General features: G+C 36.5%; 1 protein-coding gene across 4 annotated transcripts in view; it reads left to right on the forward strand.

Annotated features, from left to right (window-relative positions):
* The window catches only part of LAMA4 (laminin subunit alpha 4), a 131,709-nt gene that overhangs the window by 89,701 nt on the left and 23,649 nt on the right, over positions 1-18,359 (forward strand). For all 4 annotated transcript variants that reach the window (XM_081044882.1, XM_081044880.1, XM_081044881.1 and 1 more), the window contains 12 exons: positions 457-598; positions 1,454-1,550; positions 3,590-3,706; positions 5,257-5,436; positions 8,071-8,210; positions 10,402-10,578; positions 11,236-11,381; positions 11,808-11,970; positions 12,848-12,981; positions 13,454-13,625; positions 16,068-16,199; positions 17,252-17,394. In XM_081044882.1, coding sequence (XP_080901008.1) covers positions 457-598; positions 1,454-1,550; positions 3,590-3,706; positions 5,257-5,436; positions 8,071-8,210; positions 10,402-10,578; positions 11,236-11,381; positions 11,808-11,970; positions 12,848-12,981; positions 13,454-13,625; positions 16,068-16,199; positions 17,252-17,394 — 1,743 coding nt within the window. The remainder of the gene's footprint in view (positions 1-456; positions 599-1,453; positions 1,551-3,589; positions 3,707-5,256; positions 5,437-8,070; positions 8,211-10,401; positions 10,579-11,235; positions 11,382-11,807; positions 11,971-12,847; positions 12,982-13,453; positions 13,626-16,067; positions 16,200-17,251; positions 17,395-18,359) is intronic.

Consider the following 18,359-nt stretch of genomic DNA (forward strand, 5'->3'; position numbering starts at 1 on the left):
CAGAGGGTGTCCATCTACTACCCGAGCATCTTTCCACGTGAGCCCGAGAGCTGGGAAATTGCTCTCTGGAACGCTGTCCATCCAGGGAGTAACAATGCTGATCTGGATAAGTAATAGATGGGGATCATTCCTCTGCCTGACCACAGCCACATAAAATCTCGCTTGAAGAGGTGAAGAAGACTGGTTTTAAGTCATCATTTCCTTTTCCTGTGGCTACTGCCACACAGGCAGCTGCCATGGAGCCAAACTAGGGTGGTTTTGGGAGCAGGCAGAGGAATGCACAGGAGATGTGTCCCTAGGAAAGGCAGCTTAGGAAAACCTTGGCAAGCCAGGTGTCTTTGAATAACAGGAAAGAAATACCTGTGTTCCTGCAAGTATTCATATCAAGCCCTAAATATAGTCATATTTCCCAAAAAAGGAAAAAGGAAAAATAATGACAACTTTGTTTATTAACAGGAATTTGCACAGTTCAGATACGAATGGGCTGGTACAGAAGGCTTTGGACGCTTCAAATGTCTATGAAAATATTGCCAATTATGTGAGTGAAGCCAATGAAACAGCAGAATTGGCTTTGAACATCACCGACCGAATATACGATGTGAGTATCCCCTTATTTTAGAGTTCATTTGTATGTTGCCTTTTCCCAGCACATGGTTTTTCTGTCTTCTCATGTCATCTCTTGAGCTTCCAATGTAATATAAATGGCAAGAAGAGCAGGAGAACTAAGAAAAGACCATTTATTTATGTTATGAATGTTTTAGTAATGCAAATTCTTCAAGATGGGCCCTACTCCAGACAGCAAATGCCAGTTCCTTGGACAGCTTTTTAAAGCTACAGTTCCTGAATAAAACATATCTAAGATGTGTTCCTGGCGATAGAGAATATGCTTTATGCATGCATTCAGATTTTTCTTTTTTAAACTTATTTTCCAATTACAATTGACATACAATATTATATTAGTTTCAGGTGTACAACACAGTGATTAGACATTTATATACCTTACGACGTGACCACCCCCAAGGGTCTAGTACCCACCTGACACCATCCGTAGTTATTATCAGACAATATTATTAACTATCTTCCCTATGCTATACTTCCCATCCCCGTAACTATTTTTTAACTGGCAATTTGTACTTCTTCATCCCTTGCACCTTTTGATTTTTTTCAACTCAAAAATTGCTTATTGATGGTTTCTAAATAACAAGCACTTTGGTGGGGCTTTGGCCAGGCATTATTCTTAATTCACTGAATTTTCCTCAAAAAACATTTATCTTGAAAATGCCAAGGACGTTAATTTTCTTGTGTCCACCTTTGACCTTGTTTTTGAGCTATGAAAATGAAGCGGTATTAATTTTGCTTGGTGTTTAGCAGATAAACTGTGTCATTTAATTTCTAAAAGCCTGAAAATTTCTTGTGCTGTCATTCTTACTCTCTTCACCCAATTCCTTTGTAGGCTGTGAGTGGAATTGATACTCAAATTATTTACCATAAAGATGAAAGCGAGAACCTCCTCAATCAAGCAAGAGAACTGCAAACAAAGGCAGATTCTAGTAAGTATTTTCACTTTCCCATCTTCCTTCTGGTTTATTGCTGCTTCCCTCCTTTATACGGTATTTCTGCATGTAGACAGAGATTTCAAAATTTTAAGAATAAAGGATATTTCAACTAAATAATACATTAATAGTTCCTGCTCAGAGTCAAGGTGTAAAACAGCAAAGAGTAGATATTTTAAAATAAATTGTGGTTGTTTTTTTTTTAAAAAAACAAAACCTCAATGTAGTAAAACATATATATGCTGGATAATCTTAAAGTTCAAATACCCTTGGAAATGAGTTCATTACCTCAGAGATGAAGAATGTTTAGTGAAATTCTGAGTCAATTCAATTGTTTTCAAGAATAACTCTTAATTAACAGAAACTTACTGTAAATACCAATTTTCAAAGAGATAATCCCATAAAATATACTTAACACTAAAACTGTATTGCACATAATCTACCGTTTCTTGGACAGGTTAGAAGGCTATTCAAAATTTTACCCATGATGACACATGAAGGGAAAGTCAGGAGGATAGGGTACCTACCACAAAGCCATCTGGTTATTTGCACTTTCTTATGGTTTGGGTTCTTCAAGTTTACTGTATTTAGGACAAGCCTAATGACCATAGGGAAAGAAGCATTTTCAAAGGCTGGTGTTTGCATCTGCTAGAGCAATACCTCTAAGAGTGAGAAAGGGAGGGAAAAATAAAAATAAAATTATTTTAGTCAGTTTTGAATCTTGTCAGTTATTCTTAAAAATAATCAAATTTACTCAGAATTTTTCTAAACATTATTCATCTCTGAGGTAATGAATTCATTCCCAAAGATATTCAAGCATTGACGAAGGAGATTGGAAATTCATTATCCAGCTAAGTTCTAACTGCCACCTAAAAACAAAGGCCAAGTCTAAAACTGAAAACTTCACGTAATTTTATCAAAGCAATTAATCTCCAGTCTAACCATATTTGGTTTGTTTACAAAGAAATATATAGAAAACAAATGCACTTGTTTTTCATATGCAGAATATTTAGCTAATTACCATAAAGCAATTATTATTTTATGCTTTCTGGATAAACAAAGGCAATAAAAAATGCTAATAAGTTTCTTAATTCTAATTAATTTGTAAGCCCACTTTTGAACATACTCTTTAGAAAAGAATTAGAGTTATAGCAGTGAAGAATTAGATTAATAGTAAAATATTTTAAAATAAATATTGTCATATCTATGTATTGTTTTTGTTTCATGTGTCTGAAGACCAGATATGTAGATCTTCATGATTCGGGGACTTAAATATTTTATTCTTGATAATTTGCAAAGTATTTTCTCACTCCTGTCCTTATAGAGTTATGGAACCTCATGAAAGACTTTATTTTTTCTATTTTGGGAATGATAACCTCTTCAAAGTTTCATACTTTATATGCAGATAATCTCTCTGCATCGGTCACTTGGAATGTTTTGTAGATTTGTCACCTATTTCATGATCTTGTTTGGTTAAATTCTTTCATGTATTTATTGTGAAAGGGATACCAAAGGGGAGTTAGGATTGTGTGGCTCAGAACTTGCCTCCCTTGAAACAATACACGTTTGCGATATGACATAAATTTAGATTTTCAAATTGAACCATATTCACCTACTGAGTTAGATTATAATTTCAAATTACTGTTAATTCATTTTTAAATGACTTTCAGTGATCAATCACCCTTATTTCCCAGCTTTGCTCTCCTTCATCGTCTATATCAAATAGTTAGCAATCTATGATAAACTCAGGAAGCTGCTATTTAAAGGAATCTTCAATTCATTTTTTTTTTTTTAGGACACAATTTTTATGAAACATTTCTTCTTATAAACATCCAGCCCAAAATAGATTTTCTTTCTCCTATTTTTATCAAGAGCTCCAAATATAGTTAACTATATTTTTTCTCAGTATGTTAGCCAGTGTTGTGTGTTTTTTCTCAGTCACAGGACCCAAAAGAAAGAACTAAAAAAATACTTTGTGTCATAATATTCAAAAATTGAAGCCTCACTGGTACTTTTTTTTGGCTGCTTCTCCACAGGCAACGAGGAGGCCGTGGCTGACACCAGCAGGCGTGTGGGTGGAGCCCTAGCAAGGAAGAGTGCCCTTAAAAACAGATTGAATGATGCCATTAAGCAACTGCAAGCCACAGAGAGAGGTAAGGATCACCGACAGAACTTAAGCCTCATCTGGTTGTTCACTGGTATTAAGATAAACTTTTGAGGCAGGAGTAGGTGATTCTTGCCTATCAATTTTTTTATAAATAAATACTGTTTTCTGATGGCAAAAGAAACTATGTTCCGCACATACAAACACACACACCACAAAATCCTGAAAAATATTTATAAAAGCTGTAATCACACCACCTAGGGTGACCACTAGGGATAGCATTTTCCTCCAATCTTTGTGTGTGTGTGTGTGTGTGTGTGTGTGTGTGTGTGTGTGTGTGTTGTGTGTTGTATGTGTTGATAGGATCATATTGCTTATACGTACTATTTGGTAACCTACTTTCTTGTGAACATTCCTCTGCATTAATAAATATGCCCTAATTTGGTTATTGGGTTTCTCTGGCCCCAGCTGTAAACTGCTGCCCTCTGTTACTTGCCCAGTCATTCTTGTAGTGCAAGCAAGGAGACCAAAGAGCCAAACAGAGAAACAAAATACTCATCTTGCCTAATCTGGGACTATAATGGTATTTAGAAAGATGTGAGTGGAAGCAGATGTGCCTTCTCGCCGGCACAGTGAAAGTTAAAACACGACCACTGGATGTGGGTGTTTTACTACACGGAGCAAATCCGGCTACAGTGCTGGCCGGAGGGTATCATCCATTGAGAGTCCCTGCTCTCGGCACCACCAGAGCTAGGTACCGGGCTGTGTTTTGCAGATATTATCTGATGTGGGCAAGGAGCACCATTACCTTCAGGCTGATGTGAATCCTGAGGCTTGTCAAGGTTAGGGAACTTGCTCCAAAAGGTACACTGCAAAAAGAAGCCGACGCAGGATTCACCACTACAAACATCAGAGTTCGGAGCCTGAGGTTGAATTAAATGTTTCTCCTCTTTGAAAAAATTAAAGCTACAAGCTCACCTGAATGATTTTCATTTTTATTGCAGGAGTAATACATGACCATTGTAGAAAAATTACAAAAAACAGATAGGAAGAAAGAACAAGAGAAGAGAAACATTTTATAATCGCATTACTCAAGTAACGAAACATTTCGTTGTAACCTTATTTGTAGTTTGAATACATAACATTTTAATAAAAATAGCATTTTACTATATGTGCTCTTTTTAAAGTTGCTTTTGTTATTCAAAAATACCTTTCTTTAAAAGTAATACTTGCAATGAATTTCAGACATAAATATTTTATGAGTTAAAATCTCATGGATTTTCTGTGGCTTTCTCACCAGGTTGCTAACCTGAAGAAATAGTAATTGCTTTTTTTTTAAATTTATGTCTAATTTGAAAATGTTTTAAGTGAGCTACATGATTTTAATGAGACTTCAGAGTTTTTCAAGCTCACTTAATACTGCTTACAATTTTCCTGTGCATCTAATTTACATCATAATTAACATATATTTAAAGATCTTAATTGGCGTAAAAGCCCAAAATGTGAGGTCTGTTTCACTCAGTGATTAAATGGTTGTTAATGTTTCCAACAAATGTCCTGCTTTTCTGCAAAGTGAATGTCCTTGTGCTCTGTGTGAAGGTGACACTCACCAGCGCCTGGGTCAGTCCAAGCTCATCACCGCAGCAGCCGACAAGACGACGATGGAAGTCCAGCAGGCCACAGCCCCAATGGCTAACAACCTAACCAACTGGTCACACAATCTTCAAAATTTTGACTCTTCTGCTTACAACACTGCAGTGGACTCAGCCAGAGATGCAGGTATCACTTAGAAATTTCTCCATTTTTATCCAGTTGAGGAATTGGCCATTAGACTCTACACATGTTTTGTTAAAAAGGACTTTTCTTCATTTGTGTTTCATATTGCAATAATGTAGAAGTTAGTTTTGAAAAGGAGAAAAACTTTTGCTCAGTTCATCTACCCATATATCTGTGTGTGTGTGCATATGAAATATGTATATTTCACATAAACACTAGATAGATTGGTTAAGAGTCATAGTTTTTCTATGTGAAATGATGGTAGCACTTGTTTTTATCAATGTAAGACCGATCCTTTGGGGAAGAAGATCAATCACATGTTAAAGTAAATAATCTTAACAAAATACTGGTTTGCTTTAAGGAAAAAAACATTTGCTGAACAGCATTGCTTTTACTAAACAGTACTGCTTTATCCTTACCCCCAAAAAGCAGGTTACTACCAACAAGTACTGAATATGGCCAAACATAACTGAAGTTCCTCACTAAGAGCAGTTTGTTGGCCAACTTGGATACAAATTTATAGCAATGAAAATGAAATATTTTGATGTCTACCTAATTTATTTGGTTATACATAGATATTAAATTACATATTACTTGAGAAATTTTCTTTTTTCCAGTCTCATATATTTATTGTCTCTTCATACCTCTTAAATATCAACATTTTTGTCATGACTAGAACTTTCTGTTCTCACACATGGTTTTGTTTTCTTTTTAATTTTTAACTTTAATTTTATTTTTCAATTACAGTTGACATACAATATTATATTAGTTTCAGGTGTACAAGTCCACCACGTTTTTGCAGACCACATCACCTTCACTTCCATCTGAATTAAGAAACAACTTTATTAATCCAGATATGATTTATCTGTCACTAGAAAGTTTATCACAGGTCATAAATATTCATTCCAATAACAGGAAGACAGCTGTTTTATATTCATTTTAAGGGTATATTCATGAGTTCTTCCATGTAACCACTCACTTAATTGTTTTTAAAACTTAGTGTTTAAAAGATTTGCTTCTATGACATCCAACATTTACATTTATGAAGATACTGCCTCAGGAATATTTACAAAATCTGTCCATCTTTTTTCTCTCCTTTTTCAGTCCTATCAATTATTTCAGTAAGTCTTCAGAACTAGCATTAATTGAAGTTGTTTCAGGCTACTGTGTTTGCATTAAATAGCAATAGCATTTTGCGGTTCAAAACAAAGTAAATGAAAGAGCATACCATGATATAAGAAACTTTATAGAGACTCATATAAGGTAGTTCCCTTTCTCTGAGAGAATTGAGGTCAGGGAACCCTGTCTTATACACATTTCCATAATCAAAATGTTAATGTAGTGCTTCAAATATACAAAGGGTACCAAAAATATATACACATTTCAGAAAGGAAAAAACTGTATTAAAATTGTAATATTCAATATATACTGATAACAAAAAATGAATACAAGTCATGTGTATACGTTTTCTTGGGCACCCGTTGTATTTTATTACCTCTTGTTTTTAAAGACTATTCTAAAATAGCTAGTGTGGTCTGTGATCTGAACAACAAATACTTACCTCTGTATTAATCAGTACAATAAAATGATACTTGCTATTATTTTACTAAATTTGATTCTTTGTGCTGGAGAAGCACTTTGTTTCCTAAGTACAGAAAAGCGGTTTTTCCTTGGTCCTCACTGACATATTCTCCTTAATCGCAGTTTAATTTGGTTCTAGGAAGAGGCTGGCTCTTGTTCAGCTGCTGATGCTCAATGACCACAGCCCTGCCCTTAGGGAGGACCATACCCCAAAGATATTCATTCTCTAGTCCACTGGTTCTCAAACACTAAAGTGCATCAGAATCATCTGGGCCCCACTCCCAGAGTTCCTCATGCATTAGGTTTGGGATGGGGCCAAAGAATTTGCATTTCTAACAAGTTCCCTGGTGAAGCTGATGCCATTGGTCTGGGGAACACACACTGAGCACCACTGCTCTCATCCGTGAGACTTTGGAAAAAGTTATGCTATTCTCTGTGTTTGGGGTTCTTCTCATCAAGTATTGTACATTATGTAACCAAAAAAAATTACCTAAAAAGTCAGTATGATCTGCTTGGCCATCACCTTTGTCTGAGACCATAGCCCATGGCTGCCCACTCCGGCCTTGGGACAACTGCTACTCTTTGGGTGCTACCTCATTTCCTCCATCAGTTATGCCTCTGCTGGGTCCATTACAGCAGCAGTGTGACACGTGAATGAGCGTCCTGGAAGACAACTCTTTTACCTCCTTTGGCCCAGCATTTTTGTTTTTTTGTTTTTTGTTTTATTTTTTGTATAAGTTGTATGAGAAATGCAAACAGAACCTGTCCTGTGTGATGAATGGAGCATCTGTGTATTCGTTGTGGATCCTGCCCTTTGGACATGTACGTTCTAAGTCAGCTTGCTTTGCGTACAATGTATAGATCAATATTCACTGTAAATGCCACAGAATAGGAATTGACCATGTTTTGGGATTCACTATTAATTTTGCAGGATTAAAAATAATTTCTTATAGTTCTATCAGAAGTGACCATGTGTTTGTTGTCTCTTCACCTGATTTCTGAAATATATTTAATATTGAGATATTTACTCAAGTGATTAATTTTTATTAACTACAGTAAGAAATCTGACAGAGGTTGTCCCTCAGCTCCTGGATCAGCTTCGTACGGTCGAGCAGAAGCGGCCTGCTAGCAACGTTTCCGCCAGCATCCAGAGGATCCGAGAGCTCATTGCTCAAACCAGAAGTGTCGCCAGCAAGGTAACCTGTGGAAGGTGTCATCATCAGTCACTCAGTGATAATGAGAATATGAAGCTGAGCTCCAACTCTTAGAGCAGCTTCCAGAGCCGGGAACCATCCTACTGTATCATCCAGCTCAGAAGTTCTCAGCTCCATTTATTCATCAGAATCACATGAGGAGATCTGGAAACCAAACCCTTTCCTTGTCCCAAGCTGAAAGCAACATATCAGATTCTCTAGTGGAAGGGCTCAGCACCTGTATTTTCTTAAATCTCCCCAGTGATTCCACTGTGTAACCAAGTTTAAGGACCACAAGTTAACTCAGTCAACAAAACTCATAGAGCACAAGAAATCAAGTCAAGTCAACCACAATAAAAGACTCAATTTATTATTATTATTCATTATTTTAGCAGCTGTTTTAGTCCAATTTCTATATGGAATAATCTTGTCCATCTACCTCTTCAAGAATTCTCCAGTACAGACAGCATAGATGATATGAAGCTTTTACTGACTCCTCCACAGGCTTAACTGAGGAATCACATCCCAGCTAAACTGAGTAACCTCACGAAACACCCTGTTCTGAGACTGATACAGAAGCAATGCAGCAACACCACGGCTAGTGCCAGGGTTGGTAGGAACGTATCCTGACACCACACTTAACATTTTCTATGAGGCAAAACAGGGCTTGTTCTTGGCCTTCGTTTAAATTTGTTTTTTTATTGATTTATAGACCAGCAGCATTTTTTTTACAACTAAGTTATATGGCTTAATTTCTCAACTGAGAATTGGCCTGAACAGACTGTTGGCCCTAATTATTGACAGAAAGAAGAGTTGGAAATCAATTATTTTGTGATGAAAGAGATAATGATTGGTAAATATGCCCACCTTTTAAATGATATATGATAATTGATCCCATACCACAAACTACCTTTTTTATATTCTTAGAGAATATTTCAGAAAAGTTTTATTGTCAACAAATGGCATTTCGAAAGCTAGGTTTCTGTAAGTGCTTTCTGGTAATTTTATTCAGATGGAGTAGAATGTTGAGGCTTCAATCTCCTAAAACCATTTTCTAAAGAGAGTCTTGGCAATGCCTTTGGAGCTCACTGGGCTCCCCAATGTATTTCTGTGCAGATATATATATATCCTTCTCAGTTTTCACATTAATCCCACACACTGTTTGATTATTTATTAAGATGCAATGATGCTTATTCAACTGGCAACATAGGACAACTGCACTCTAGGCACCTGAAATATAATCCTGAGCTCACTTACCATTAGTTAACCAAATCAATATTAATTAATTGATGTAAATACATTTTATCATTCAAAAAATGTTTGCATAGATGGCTTGGATATACACTATCCATCCACTGCTGAATACTCTGAAAATCGCCCCAAATCACACCTATTTAGCACATCATATTGGGCCTCTTAGAAATGCATTTACTGAATTGTGCTTTGTTGTGGTGCTTTTCTGAGAATCATTACAAGAAACATCTTAATGAACTCATACTTACAATTATAGAATGTAAGAGCCAGGCACTGGAATGCAATTTATAGTTATCATCTTATTTCATTCTCACAACCAATTTATTGTCCTCACTTTACAGATGAGGAAACTGCAGGTCCAGTAACTTGCTCATGATTATATAGCAGGAAGTGGCAGAGCCAGGTTTCAACATCCTGTCTAAGACTACAAGGCTGGGTCCAGACCCCTCCCAACTGCCAGATGTGGTCGAGGGTGTTACTTACAGCATCACCCCATGCTCCTCTTTGGAAGACCCTGGGGAGAAATTCTTAGCCATGAAAAACTAATTCAAGATTAGTTTTTTTCTCCTGATCAATTCATTGTTGTTAATTGTATAGGTCTTGTGCATTCTGTAACTGACAAGTATCCCTTCAAGATGTTTAGTTCGCCCCAACCAAGTATGTAGTCCATTGTGGAATCTATATTTATTCTTACTCTTTGACCTATTTGTCACCCTTTTGTTTTTTGCTTTCTTTCACATCAATTTAAATTTAAACTATTATATTACAATCTGCCTTAAATCCTCTCTCCACCAAGGTGAGGCCATAAGCAAACAAAAGCATAGAAGAGAATAGAGCTCAGAAACCCCATCAGGAATGAGGGAAGCCCATTGAGAACCATGAGAAAGCACTATGAGCATTTCTACAGAGTACTGTTAATCGAGGAATTTTGTAACTCCAGATCCAAGTCTCCATGATGTTTGATGGACAGTCGGCAGTCGAAGTACACCCCAGAACCGGCGTGGATGACTTAAAGACCTTCACATCCCTGAGCCTGTACATAAAACCTCCTTCTGTGAAGCAGCCCGAACCAGCTGAGACTGCAGATCAGTTTATCCTGTACCTCGGAAGCAAAAATGTAAGAGCATGAGGTTTTAAAAGAAGGAATACTATTGAACGGAATGATAGGTGCTTTTCTCTTGCCTTAGAACAAAGCTATCTACACCAACAACAAAATTCCCATTCTGGTAATTCAAAAGGTATATAGATCATTTTAGTGCCAAGACTAAACTAGTGATTCACAGACAAGTAATTCCTTCTCTGTGTGAGATATTTCTGGGCTTGCTTCATGTCAACCTCACGCTGCTAACTTTGAGGAGTCTGAATGTAGCATTTCAAGCCCTTCAGCGTACAGAGGCCTATTACGTTTGATGCTGAGCCCTATTTGAAAATGCATAGCGGTGAGTGTCGGCATGCTGCATTATATCCCTGGCTTAACTAAACAAGGTTAGCATACTCCGGGCAACTCTCAAATGTTCGCAAGCCTGCCCTTGCTTGCCTGCTTGTCCAGATGCACTTGGACAAGCCCAGGGTGGCAGCAGACTGATGCAGCCACAGGGAGGCTGGAAAGAAAGAAGCACTGCCCAGTCTAAGAGGAACTTTGGTAACAATTCAGGCCAGATATGCCTTGCATATAGCCAAGCATTGAGTTTGCTGATTGTCCTTTAAAGAAATGAAAATAAAAGATGATATTCATGCATTTGGATTTTATTTAAGTGACTTCTTGACATTTCAGGCTAAAAAAGAGTACATGGGTCTTGCAATCAAAAATGATAACCTGGTGTACGTTTATAATTTGGGAACGAAGGATGTGGAGATTCCCCTGGACTCCAAGCCTGTGAGTTCCTGGCCTGCTTACTTCAGCATTGTCAAGATTGAAAGGTAACGTGAATCCGTCACCTGGGCTGATGTGCACATTTTATGATAAATCCATTGAATGTACTCACACACTCTCACAATCTTCCTGTGTGTGTTGTAAGTAGCATTTTCTTTCCTCTATTCTTCTTCCTCTTTCTTCCATTATTCCTCTATTCCTTCTCAAATACCTTAGTGGAAAACAAAAGATTAGAAAAAATAGCCATCATTTCCAAATAGCAATCTGATTATTAGATCTTTTTATGTGGCCAATCCATGAATTAATTTTTTTCTCCCCTCCTTATTGGTTGTTGACAGTCTATAAATGCTCATGAATATGACAAAATCACATCATTTATTCTGTGACAGGGGAGCATTAACATTTGACATTTAAAAAGAAATATTTTCTATAAATTATCTGGCAAATAAAGAATAAAAATTTTATCTCAACAGGGTAGGAAAACACGGAAAGGTGTTTTTAACAGTCCCAAGTCTCAGCAGCACCGCAGAGGAAAAATTTATTAAAAAGGGGGAATTTGCGGGAGATGACTCATTGTTGGATCTGGAGCCCGAGGACACTGTGTTTTATGTTGGTGGTGTGCCTTCCAACTTCAAGGTAAGTCATCCAGCTGTTTTGACTTATTGCAAGTCTACCATGATTGTTTTTGAAAATCCATAATAACTATGATGATTTGGAAGTGGGATAGAAACTTTAATATTTTAAGAAAGAGCTTAGCTCAGTAGGTGGTAGAATTCTGAACCAGAATCTATAAATCTCGTATATAAATCTGGTCTCTGCTACACATATTTTCATAGTGTCAAATGCTTTCAAGCTATAACTAATACTTGACTATCAATTTATTTCAATCTGATACGTGCCTATGTAATTAATATTACCCCCACCTACTGCAGGAGTGTCTGTACCTCGTGGGTGTGTATCTAGTCTTCAGGTTCACAGAAGACAGTTTCAAAAACTCAGTTGTCTCAATACAGACGTGAAATAAAATACCTGAGATGAGGGAGTGGGTGGGATCTAGGGTAGAGTATGAGACCCGATGAAAGGCAGTTAAAGGAAGGCTCAAGAGGATAGAGAGTCTATCTAGAATTTCAACTCCAGGACTGTTACTTTCTAGTTACAGGCACATTATTAAACCTCTCTAAGAATTTCTTCCCCTCTATTTATATAAGAAGAGGAATGCCTACCTCACAGAGCTGATGTGAAGATTGGTTTTGGTTATCAGTTCACTGTCCAGTGTGTGACTGCCACATAGTATATGCTCAATAAATCCCACCCTCTCTATTAAGATATACACAACTGAAAAGCCATGGTTTATCTAAATGATTTAGCATAGAATAGCCACAAAGTTAGGTCTAGAAAAACATTATACCAAAGAGTAGGTGCCATGAGCGTGCTATGTGTTTCATGGCCTGTTCTGTTTCACCCTGGAGAAATGCGATCATGGACAGTTGATTTTGCTTTGTCTGTTGCACAGCCTCCTGCCAGCCTCAACCTGCCTGGCTTTGTTGGCTGCCTGGAATTGGCCACTTTGAATAATGATGTAATCAGCTTGTACAACTTTAAGCACATCTATAATATGGATCCCTCCAAATCAGTGCCCTGTGCCAGGTAAGGAAGTGTGAAGAGTACTAAAGACTTTGATAGCCATGCAAGAGCAGCAGGTGAGACAAGTGGGTCAATATTCAGGTTCTCAATCTTTCTTCAGGGGAAACCAATTTTGAAGCTGCATGATAATCATGCCTGCAAAAACCTTTTCAGTTCTTTTCTACCACAGATGAGCACATACAATGACAAAAAGTGTTAAACAACTTGTTTGCAGCTTTGATTTAGGATTCAAGAGACTGGGGTTTCACTAGAGGCTTCCCTTGTCTTAGCACATAGGGGAGAGAAGAAATCCATTGAAAACGATTGCTTTAACTTACCTACAAATACTTATTTATGTCTCCCATGCAGACATCAGGACTTCATGTAAATGCTGTAAGGTCTAAGGAAGATGCCATGCAAATGGGTTAAAAGGGCCTCACTTAAAAAGCACAACGCAAAGTATAATGTTCATATGATCCTTGTATTTTTATTTCAGAGATAAACTGGCCTTCACTCAGAGTCGGGCTGCCAGCTATTACTTCGATGGCTCCAGTTATGCCGTGGTGAGAGATATCACCAAGAGAGGGAAATTGGGTCAGGTGACTCGTCTGGACATAGAAGTTCGAACACAAGCTGACAATGGGCTGGTGCTGCTGATGGTCAATGGAGTGAGTACAAATAAAGACCTGCATCTTCTCCTTCATTTGCTTTACTTTCTATCGTGCATGTTTCTAGGGCCCTTCCCAAGTTGAGAGTGTCATGCCATCAAATTGAAGTTTTGCTTTCGGAAGCCAAACTGGGTATTTTTTTTCTTCAGGGAAATGATGTCAGCAATAAGTAAAAGCAGCCCTGAAATGCATTTCCCTGCACAACAGTTTTTGATGTATATTAAATACCTCCTCTTGAGTAAGCTGAGGAAATTTTGAGAAAAATCAGTGCCAAGAGCTAGCTAAGCAGTGTGTCTAACAAAATTTTACAATGACTTTTTAAATTATATGCCCTAACTAGTAAAAAATCATATGCCCTAATCAGTTAAAAAAAATTGTATGTTTATTATATATATGTGTGTATACATATATACTACATATATATACATTCCTTTATTAATGATATACCATAAATGGATATAATGTTCAAAACTAGGAATAAAAGACAATTAGAAATTGCTTTCCAGAAATGTTTTAATAGTGCAGATATGAGAGTCTTTATCGGTAGTACACTTACATTGTGTTCATCAACAAGTTCATTTAACAATAGAAAAATTTTTGAACATATTTTTAAAAACCATCTCTCCAAGAAAGTGTGCAACTTTCTTCAAAAAAAATTCACTTTCTCATCCATTGTTAAAATACTGCCTACCTTGAAATGACAGGTCAAGTATGTTTTTTAAAAATAATTAGTACATTTCATACTACTGAAAGACATTTGTTGACAAATAAAGGTCAACAAATTTAGAATAATTCATTTTGTGAAGAAAACTGCGTAGCTCTTTAATTTTAATAATTTGAGGACATAATCTGCGAACATCTATGTGTCTCAAAGTATTGTCACATCACTGCATCTCAATAGAAAATCAGTGTAAATATTCTATTACTTGTCATCTCACCTATAAATCCATGTGACACATAAACTGAAATAAATTTCAGTGGACTAAATGCAAAGAAATAAGTGAGGGGGTTCCGCCTTCAAGCATGGAATTCCACTCTTGAAGTCCTGCATACTGTATAAGTCCTGTGGAAATGCATCCAAAGGACAAAATGAAGGCCTGAGGTCAGGTCAATTCATGTGTTAAATATAAAAAATTAGTTTCTCTATTTTAGAGGTTTTAAATGAATACAAATAAAAGTTGAAATATTTTCTTTCTATCCCCCAATGGATTGTTTTCCACATTCTCAAGAGTACACAAACTCCACTCAGATCACTTTCTCTAAAATATGGACTTTGCTATCATACCTTATTTTTCAAATCCATTGAATCCTTGTATCTATGAACTATCTTCTGAAACAAGCAAGGCTGACCAGTAAATTCCTTGAGTGTTACACAATTACTCTGGTTCTCAAACATCATGTGGTCCAGGTACATAATAATTTCATATTTATTTACATAAATCCAGTGTTTCAAAATAATACAGAAATGGCCTTCTTTTTCTTATATCCATATTTACTGATAATTTTTTAAGGTTCTTTTTAGCATATCTTGGAATTAGTTTTCAATATTACCAATTTTCCTCTTAAAATGAAATGCAGTCAGATCTATTGGCTACTTTCAAATGTTTCCTAAAGAAAAGGCAGTTAAATACATATGGCCTATAATACTGTTTTCAAGATTTTAATTAATAAAATTTCCTTAAGTACACAAAAACAATAGAAGATAGTTGTTTTAAATAGTGTGTAAATATTAACACCTGAGTGTCTTAATATGAGACATAACTGCAGATGTAGTTGTGATTTTTATTTCATAATATATAACAGAATATTACTCAGCCATAAAAAAGAATTAAATCTTACCATTTGTGACAACATGGATGAACCTAGAGGGCATTATACTTAGTGAAATAAGTCAGACAGAGAAAGAAAACTACCATATAATCTCACTTATATATGGAATCTAAAGAAAAAAATAAACGAACAAACAAAACAGAAACAGACTCAGATACAGAGAACAAACTGATGGTTGCCAGAGGGAAGGGGGTTTGTGGAGCAGGGTGAAAAAGGTGAAGGGATGAAGAAACACAAACTGGCAGTTACAAAATAGTCATGGGGATGAAATGTACAGCATAGGGAATACAATCAGTAATGTTGCAACAACTATGTATAGTGCCAAGTGGGTACTAGACTATTCGGGGGGGGATCACTGCATACATTTTTATAAAATGTCTAACCATTATGCTGTAGACCTGAAACTAATATAAAATAATATTGAATGTCAACTGTAACTGAACAAATAAATAATTTTAAAACATACTTTCAGTAGTAAAAAAGGAGTTTCATGAGACTTCCTTAGTCTTCAATTTCAATAATAAAGAACACAATGTTATTTCTCAAATTCAGCTAAATCTGCACTTTCATAATAGCAAATGCTCACATCTTATAACTTCTTTCTCTCCGCAGAGTATGTTTTTCAGCCTAGAAATGCGCAATGGTTACTTACATGTGTTCTATGACTTTGGATTTAGCAATGGCCCCGTTCACCTTGAAGACACGTTGAAGAAAGCTCAAATTAATGATGCAAAATACCATGAGGTACAAATCACTGCAGTTTGTTTATTTTGTTTTGTTTGTACTTAGAGCTATTGATCTAATCAGAAGTTCAAACCAGACAGGTGGGAACTTAGACTGAAACCTCACATCTAAAGACTGACTGATGGGCCCTCATCTTCTTAACTCCAGGATAACATTTGCTTTAAGAGAATGGGTGTTTTTGTCATACTGACCTTTCTAAAAAAGACTCACCCGAAATATTCATTTTCATTGCTTCATTGACCAAAAGTCTCCTGTTTTGCTCAATATCTTGATTACAAAGGCACTCTTCTAGATCCTTCTATACATTTGTTGAAAATGCTATCGTGTAGGTGCATGGCCATTTGTTCACTTATGTTTTGAGCCCCTCAAAATGTAAAAAGAGTAGATACAAGTAAATAATTTCTTTTCAAACTCTATCCAGAACTTAGAAAATACTAACAGGGATTCCTTATAAAGAGAACCCACAAAGAAGGCTCTTTAGTCTTGAAACAGTTGTGAAGTAGATCGATAATATACTTTACCTACTTTCATTAACAACTAACTACTTTAAATGTGCATTTAATAAAATGCATAAGTCGAACTGAAATGCAGAGTAAGAGGCTATATTTCTCATTTCAGTTAACAATCCATAGCCTCCATAAGGATGGTGTACAATAAAATATTATTTTAAATATTTCTCTGACTAGCATTTTCACAGCTTAAAGCTTCTCGCTATGTCACCAAAAGCTAACACCTGCCGTCTCATCTCCAGAAGGTACCTGTTTATTGTTCTTTCCCGAATTCCCTCAAAGGCGCCAAAGAAAGCGATTGGACTCATGACAAAATTTTTCGTAGGCTAGCCTCTTTTCCAAATGGAAATCCTCCAGGAAATGTGAACTTCTGCTCATATAAGTAAGTTTTCATGTCTATGAGGAAGAAAGGAAAAGTGTAGTCCCCATTTTGTGTACAAGCACAAGAACATGGACGTCCAGCTGTTTTAACCACAGTAATATAAGTAAATGAAGTTGATTGTTAAGCCGTGATCACGACTGACTTCCTATGATTTCTCCCAGATCTCAATCATTTACCACAATGATAAGAAAATGATTTTGGTAGTTGACAGACGGCATGTCAAAAGTATGGACAATGAAAAGATGAAAATACCTTTTACGGACATATACATTGGAGGGGCGCCCCCAGAAATCTTACAATCCAGGTAAGTTGATTTGTTAAGTGGTTGTTTGTTCCTAACAATGTACTGGGCTGAGTATTCAGCACCCAGGAGAGGCCTAGTAGTAAAAGGTTTAAACACCCCCACTTGCTACTTCTCCCCGTGCACATAGGCACACACACACACATTCATTTACCTTTGGGCCCTCTGCAGCCAGTCCCCCTTAAATTAGCATCTACTAGATGTGATCTACAAGTTTCTTTAATTATGTCCCTTTACTTTTGTTTTAGTCTTAATTTAAACTTAGTCTGAGTTTTTAATTAGCATCTAGGTGAAATTTTTAAGCTCATCCAAGGGGTTGTGAATTGTGTATAGCAAAACATTATTCTAATATATTCAAAAATTTGGCTGTCTCTTATTACAATCAGTTCATAGCATCAGAGACCTTTAAGACTAGAGACAAATCTAGGATATTCCAGTCCAGTGTTTCTCAACCTTAGCTCTCATTAGAATAACCCGGAGAGCTTTTATAAGCACGATTGCCCATGACCACTCTCCAGAAATTATCAATGCTCTGGGATAAGGCCATAACATAATATTTTTTTAAAAAAAGAAAAAAACCTCCCCAATCAGGCAATTCTACTGTGCAACCAAGGTTGAGAATTGCTGATAGAGTTCAACCTCTCATCCATTTATAGACTCCCCTTTTCCATTAGCCCTCACAACTCCAATAAATTTAGTGATGTATCTATGATTACCTCTAAAGGCAAAAGAATATATGTCAATTTTTAATTACTTCAATTTTTAGAAAGCTTTTCCTTACATTGAATTACAACTAATGCCACCTCCTGCCCTTCCATGTTACAATGCTTCATATGTTTAAAAGGTTCCCCAGGCTTCCCTTCCAAACTAAATAGCCTCTTCAGTTCCTTCAACTCTGCCACATTGGACACTTAAGCACTGTGGTTGCCATTGTAGGCACCCCGGTCTGTCAATCAGCATGGCCCTTG

This window comes from Rhinolophus hipposideros (assembly GCF_964194185.1).
Source record: "Rhinolophus hipposideros genome assembly, chromosome: 3".
NCBI classification, from domain to species: Eukaryota; Metazoa; Chordata; class Mammalia; order Chiroptera; family Rhinolophidae; genus Rhinolophus; species Rhinolophus hipposideros.